Here is a 7,500-nt window from a genome sequence, read left to right on the forward strand (position 1 = left end):
GACATTCTGTCCCGCCAAACTTATACCCTCCACTTTCATAGGGGGGACTCTGTGGAAAAAAACACAAAAAACCCCAGAGTATGAGGGTGAGATTCGACATTCAACAGGAGCTGCTGACTCATTCGCATTCACTTTGTTCTAAAAAACAAAATTTTCTGATCATTTTGAAAGAACGACAGAAATATTATTTTTGTGTCAGTCACGCGGTATAAATTTACATGACGGGCCTGTCACGTGGAGTTTTTATAGTATAGAGTGTCGGAGATCTAAATGTACAGTACCGATGAGCATTCTTTCATTCCTGTTAATAGGCAAAGCATTCTAAACTAAACAAACTGAACCACACAGTTATTTGTTAACACTGTAAAATAAGCATATTGTCCAAAGTTTGGCCTAAACATTCTGTGATTGATATACATAATGTCGTTATCTGTGTGTCTATGCCACTCTTGCAAAAACGGCACTTAGCCTTCTTTTTTAACTCTCTCCATACGAACGGCGAAAGAGACGACGTTAACAGCGTTTCATCCCAATCACTATCATCAAAATATTGCAAGTGGAACGCTCTTATACTGAAGAGGTGAATGTTGACAAAGAATACCACAGTTCTGACGACGGTAGCTAAAGGTTGGGTCATTCAGACACACACTGGACATCCGAGGGGTCTGTGTAGAGGAGAAGAGAGGACTGGCCGTACTGAGTGAGTTAACCAAATGGGATGTACTTCAAGACCGTGCTGGTCTAACCAGAAAGAACTTAATCCAATTTCATTCAAGATACTGCGAACACTTTTCAGGTATTGTTTCTGATGTATGTTGATGATATATAAATTTGTTAACAATCAAATATAGTTTCGAAGTACCTATGTTTGTAATGAGCTTAAACCAAAATGCTGGCATTCTGGTTTTCACAGACAGGCTGTAGAATATCAAGCATGTAAAAGAGACAGTACCGATAACCTTGTCTTAGATCTGTCAAATGGTAAAATTCATAGAGTATCGAAGATCTAAAGGGACAGTTGATAACGATGTCTTTTGGACAGTCATGTGGTGTAATCTACAAAATATGAAACAAGTAAAGGGACAGTATCGATAACCAGGTTTTTGGCCACTCGTGGAATGATTCATAGAATATCAAAGATGTAAAGGGACAATACCCATGTCAGCTCACTTTGGATGTATGTATGTATGTATGTAGAGAGAGAGAGAGAGAGAAGGGAGGGGGGGAGGGGAGGTTTGAGAAACAGTGGTCATGAATGTTTTATGTAACTTGTAATATTTTTCTTCCATGTAAAGCGCCCTGAGCTCTTAGAGAGAAAGGGCGCTATTGAAATGTACATTATCATTACTATTATTATAATATCGAAAATAATGTCTGAGGCCAGTTTCGTGGTATAATCTATAGAATACACGACATCTGAATGGACAATACCGATGATCATGTTTTATGTCAGTAGAATTTACAGAATATCTAACATGATTGCTTAGGGACGGTACCGACGATCATGTTAGCACGTGTTCTTCTCACCTGGCGTTTCTGACCTGCAGTTTTAGGTACCACTCATTGGAACCCTGGAAGGAGTACTGTATGAAGGTGTCACCCACCGGGCACTGCACCGCCTGGATCTCTATGGCCCAACGCCCGTCTCCATCAATGGCAATGTCCATGCTTCCTGTGAAGACACAGTTTAGGTTTGTGTCTCTCTGTTTCAGTCTTGTCACACAGATTCAAAGTATTTTTAATCCATTTTGCCCCTTTCTGGGTGAAGAGGATAAGATGGTAATACATACATATCAAATCACAACATCAGTTAAACAACGTCAAAACGAAACCAGCATACAAAACAACAACAACATATCATATAAATGAATTCAATATATTATACTAACAATTTACAAAGCAGTCAAAACTTCAGTAAGTTCCAGATGTGAGGACAATGTTCACACACCACCCCCCCCCCCGCCCCCTTCCCAAAAGTACCTGAATAAGTTGCGTTTCATTCTAATGGGGGAAAAAGATAAATGAGAAATGTGATAAACTGCAAGGAACGGACACTGATGAAGGTGATCAATATATTTACTTGATATCAGTCTGTTTCGAGGTGCATTAATTTTCGGACATTCGAAAACAAAATGAAAACCCCAACATTTCCCATATTACGGGTTTGTTTTGTGTGTGTGTGTGTGTGTGTGTGTGTGTGTGTGTGTGTGTGTGTGTGTGTTTTCAATTTCTGTATTCTCTGTCTTCACCTTCTCTTGTGCCTATTTCGGTCTTCGGTTTGTGTTTAATACAAATGCCTTTGTTTGTTTTTTTACACAATGTGTGTTCGTGGGTTGTGTCAGCAGGAGGTACAATGGATGATGTGAGACTTGGAGTATTGGAAAGCTTGGGAGAGAGACAGACCGACAGAGAGAGAGAGAGAGAGAGAGAGAGAGAGAGAGAGAGACAGACAGACAGACAGACAGACAGACAGAGAGACAGAGAGGGAGACAGAGAGAACGAGAACGAGAACGAAAGTTTATTCAATAAGTCCATGGCCCAATCTGAAGGGGTGATTACATATTTGTATGAATAAATCAAAAAAGGATGCACACACACACACACACACACACACACACACACACACACAGAGAGAGAGAGAGAGAGAGAGAGAGAGAGAGAGAGAGAGAGAGAGAGATTACGATAACGAGTTTATTCAAATTTATTCAATAAGTCCATGGCCCCATCTGAAGGGGTGATTACATATTTTGTATGAATAAATATATATAAAGATATATACAGAGAGAGAGAGAGAGGGAGAGACAGAGAGAGACACAGAGAGAGAGAGAGAGAGAGAGAGAGAGCACTGCACACTGAACACTGAAATGTTTAATGTCATTAACTGTAAAGCTCTAGTGACATAGTAGGTATAAATCCGAACAAAAATCGTGCAAAACAAATAAAATGGACCAGAGAGAGAGAGAGAGAGAGAGAGAGAGAGAGATTACGATAACGAATGTTCATTCAAGTTTATTCAATAAGTCCATGGCCCCATCTGAAGGTGTGATTACATATTTTGTATGAATAAATCTATATAAAGATACACACACACACACACACACACACACACACACAGAGAGAGAGAGAGAGAGAGAGAGAGAGAGAGAGAGAGAGAACGAACGAACTTTGGCCATGGTCCACAAATCAAACCTAGGGAGCCAGGAAATGGGCGTGGGAGGGGGTATCACAATGCTTACACAGCACCACACAATATCTGTCTTGTTGTTGTGTTGTCATTGTGGCTATTTATTACCTTCTACACATTCGGGGCACAGGTCTTTGACGAAAACGATGAAGTCTCCTTTCAATGGGTTAGAACCTTTACCCTTTCCATCTCCCTTGACCTACACACACACACACACACACACACACACACACACACACACACACATACATACATACATACATACATACATACACACACAAAGTAGCCATTGTCATTATCATCCTATATCGTTAAAAAAAAAAATAAACAGAGTTACATTTCTACTTGACCCAACAAGATGATTATGGAATGCGGAAAACAGAGACACTTACATCATCTTGCAACAGGATATTAGTATCGCACATTACAGTAACATTTACCGTTCGTATCTAAACATGACTTTGGAAACAATTATAGTTTGGTCAAAAAGCTCCGTCCTTCTTTAAACAATTTAGCCCACTTGTAGACATTTTTTCGGCTGAAACATGTGGCACCATACACAGTTGACATTCTCCTATGAATTTCAACTGGTTTGCACCCTTCAGCAACCAAAAACTTGATAACTGACCGCTGTTCAATCCTGGAGCATGCTTCTTGGTCGGCCATCTTTGTTAATCGCCAAAACTCTCAAAGTTTGTTTTAATCTGCAAAACAAATTAAATCCATGTGAAAAAGAAGTAAAAAAAAAGAAAAAAAAAAGTAAGCTTCTATCTGTATTAGAAGTCCTTATACCGAAAAATTCACCTTATTTATTGAATGACCCTCGTACTACTCCACAAGTGATGAAAATTCGATGAAAAACCAAACTCTCTCAGTCTCTTGCGATTTTTCCTACTGTACCATTTGTGGTAACCCTACCCTTCTGTAAGGTTTTTGTTCTCACCATGATCAGTCTCTGTATCAAGTTTGATGAAAATTGCAATGCAAGACCTTATCTCTATTGTACCCAAGAGCTTTTCCAATCATCACCATTTTGTTGTGGCGTGAACTTGACCTTTGACTTTAAATTTCAGTACTGTTCACACTCTTGGTTGATGAAAACTGCTTGAAAGGACTTGCACACTGTCAGGATGTATTAACTCTCTCCATACGAACGGCGAAAGAGACGACGTTAACAGCGTTTCAGCCCAATTACCATCATCAAAATATTGCAGGTGGAAGGCTCTTATACTGAAGAGGTGAATGTTGACAAAGAATACCACAATTCTGACGACGGAAGCTAAAGGTTGGGTCATTCAGACACCAACTGGACATCCGAGGGGTCTGTGTAGAGAAGAAGAGAGGACTGGCCGTACTGAGTGAGTTAAAACTGATTAAAAGACACTTGTGAGCACTATTGTTGTGAGCACTATTCTGGTGTATTAAAACTGATTAAAAATCATCCGAGAGCACTATTGTGGTGTATTAAACTGATTAAAAGACATTCGTGAGCACTATTGTGGTGTATTAAAACTGATTAAAAGACACTCGTGAGCACTATTGTTGTGAGCACTATTGTGGTGTATTAAACTGATTAAAAGACATTCGTGAGCACTATTGTGGTGTATTAAACTGATTAAAAGACATTCGTGAGCACTATTGTGGTGTATTAAAACTGATTAAAAGACACTCGTGAGCACTATTGTTGTGAACACTGCTGTGGTGTATTAAAACTGATTAAAAGACACTCGTGAGCACTATTGTTGTGAGCACTATTGTGGTGTATCAAAACTGATTAAAAGACACTCGTGAGCACTATTGTTGTGAGCACTGCTGTGGTGTATCAAAACTGATTAAAAGACACTCGTGAGCACTATTGTTGTGAGCACTGCTGTGGTGTATCAAAACTGATTAAAAGACACTCGTGAGCACTATTGTTGTGAGCACTATTGTGGTGTATCAAAACTGATTAAAAGACACTCGTGAGCACTATTGTTGTGAGCACTATTGTGGTGTATCAAAACTGATTAAAGGACACTCGTGAGCACTATTGTTGTGAGCACTATTGTGATGCATCAAAACTGATTAAAAGACACTCATGAGCACTATTGATGTGAGCACTATTGTGGCGTATGAAAACTGATTAAAAGACACTTGTGAGCACTATTGTGATGCATCAAAACTGATTAAAAGACACTCATGAGCACTATTGATGTGAGCACTATTGTGGCGTATGAAAACTGATTAAAAGACACTTGTGAGCACTATTGTTGTGAGCACTATTGTGGTATATGAAAACTGATTAAAAGACACTCGTGACCACTATTGTTGTGAGCACTACTGGGATGTATTAAAACTGCTTGAAAGACATGACCACTATTGGGATGTATTAAAACTGCTTGAAAGACATGACCACTATTGGGATGTATCAAAATTGCTTGAAAGACATTACCACTATTGGGATGTATCAAAATTGCTTGAAAGACATGACCACTATTGGGATGTATCAAAACTGCTTGAAAGACATGACCACTATTGGGATGTATCAAAATTGCTTGAAAGACATGACCACTATTGGGATGTATTAAAACTGCTTGAAAGACATGACCACTATTGGGATGTATCAAAATTGCTTGAAAGACATGACCACTATTGGGATGTATCAAAATTGCTTGAAAGACATGACCACTATTGGGATGTATTAAAAGCTGCTTGAAAGACATGACCACTATTGGGATGTGTTAAAAGCTGTTTGAAAGACATGACCACTATTGGGATGTATCAAAATTGCTTGAAAGACATGACCACTATTGGGATGTGTTAAAAGCTGTTTGAAAGACATGACCACTATTGGGATGTATTAAAAGCTGCTTGAAAGACATGACCACTATTGGGATGTATTAAAAGCTGTTTGAAAGACATGACCACTATTAGGATGTATCAAAATTGCTTGAAAGACATGACCACTATTGGGATGTATTAAAAGCTGCTTGAAAGACATGACCACTATTGGGATGTGTTAAAAGCTGTTTGAAAGACATGACCACTATTGGGATGTATCAAAATTGCTTGAAAGACATGACCACTATTGGGATGTATTAAAAGCTGTTTGAAAGACATGACCACTATTGGGATGTATCAAAATTGCTTGAAAGACATGACCACTATTGGGATGTATTAAAAGCTGCTTGAAAGACATGACCACTATTAGGATTTATCACACACAAAAAAACTGCTTGAAAGACGTGTTGTGCAGCAACGCGCTCTCCCGGGGGAGAGCAGCCCGAATTTTACACAGAGAAATCTGTTGTGATAAAATGAAATACAACTACAAATCTAGATGTGTTCCTGTTACTCATTGAAGATGGCAGGTTAAAGCTAACGATTTAGTTTACAACACACACACACACACACACACACACACACACACACACACACACACACTCACGCACACGCACGCACGCACTCACACACAGACAGACAGGCAGACATACACGCATAAGCACAGACACACTCACAGACACATAGGCACACACACATACACACATAGATGCTTGTGCACGTAAATACACGTCCACCCTTTGAGATATATATGTATATATATATATATATATATATATATATATATATATATAGAGAGAGAGAGAGAGAGAGAGAGAGAGAGAGAGAGAGAGAGAGAGAACTAGAAATAAAAAGAAAAACAAACAACAAGCTTGTTGCACAAGAACGAAATTTTCGGTCTCGGATCTTCTCAGCGACGTGATTGTTTATTTATTTAGTTATTATTTATTGAGAGAGAGAGAGAGAGAGAGAGAGAGAGAGAGAGAGAGAGAGAGAGAGAGAGAGAGAGAGAGAGAGAAGAAAAACAAACTCACAAATCTGTCACGTTCCAAATAATAATAATAATAATAATTCATAACGATATCCAGTACTAATGCTGCTCAAAGCGCCTTTCATAATCGAGCCATATATAAACATAACATAAAACATTACAACAGCTCAATCCAATGCGTTCACAAAATGAATTAAAAAAAAAAGGCATGATCCACCAAACAATAAAAATACCAAGTAAATAATGCTTAGATTAAAAAGAAAAACATTCCTTAAAAACACACATTTTTTAGACACACACATACATGCGTGCGCACACTCACACTCACACTCGCACACACACACACACACACACACACACACATGCACGCGCTCGCGCGCGCCCAGACACATTAGATATATCAACTGCACTAAAACAGGATTATATGAGTATAAATATCTCTAGCATAAAACTCCATGTGGCGAAAAAACTTTGGACTATCCATCGTGCTGAGTACAGAAATGTT

The 7,500-nt window shown here is 38.8% G+C and overlaps 1 protein-coding gene across 1 annotated transcript in view; it reads right to left on the reverse strand.

The window, feature by feature from the left end:
- LOC143287151 (uncharacterized) overlaps positions 1–7,500 on the reverse strand; it is a 12,020-nt gene that overhangs the window by 1,206 nt on the left and 3,314 nt on the right. The window contains exons 3-5 of the mRNA XM_076595096.1: positions 3,293–3,383; positions 1,528–1,672; positions 1–49 (exon numbers count right to left, since the gene is read on the reverse strand). The exon at positions 1–49 is cut by the window's left edge and continues 121 nt beyond it. Coding sequence (XP_076451211.1) covers positions 1–49; positions 1,528–1,672; positions 3,293–3,383 — 285 coding nt within the window. The remainder of the gene's footprint in view (positions 50–1,527; positions 1,673–3,292; positions 3,384–7,500) is intronic.

This window comes from Babylonia areolata, chromosome 11 (genome assembly GCF_041734735.1).
Source record: "Babylonia areolata isolate BAREFJ2019XMU chromosome 11, ASM4173473v1, whole genome shotgun sequence".
In the NCBI taxonomy this organism is placed as follows: Eukaryota; Metazoa; Mollusca; class Gastropoda; order Neogastropoda; family Buccinidae; genus Babylonia; species Babylonia areolata.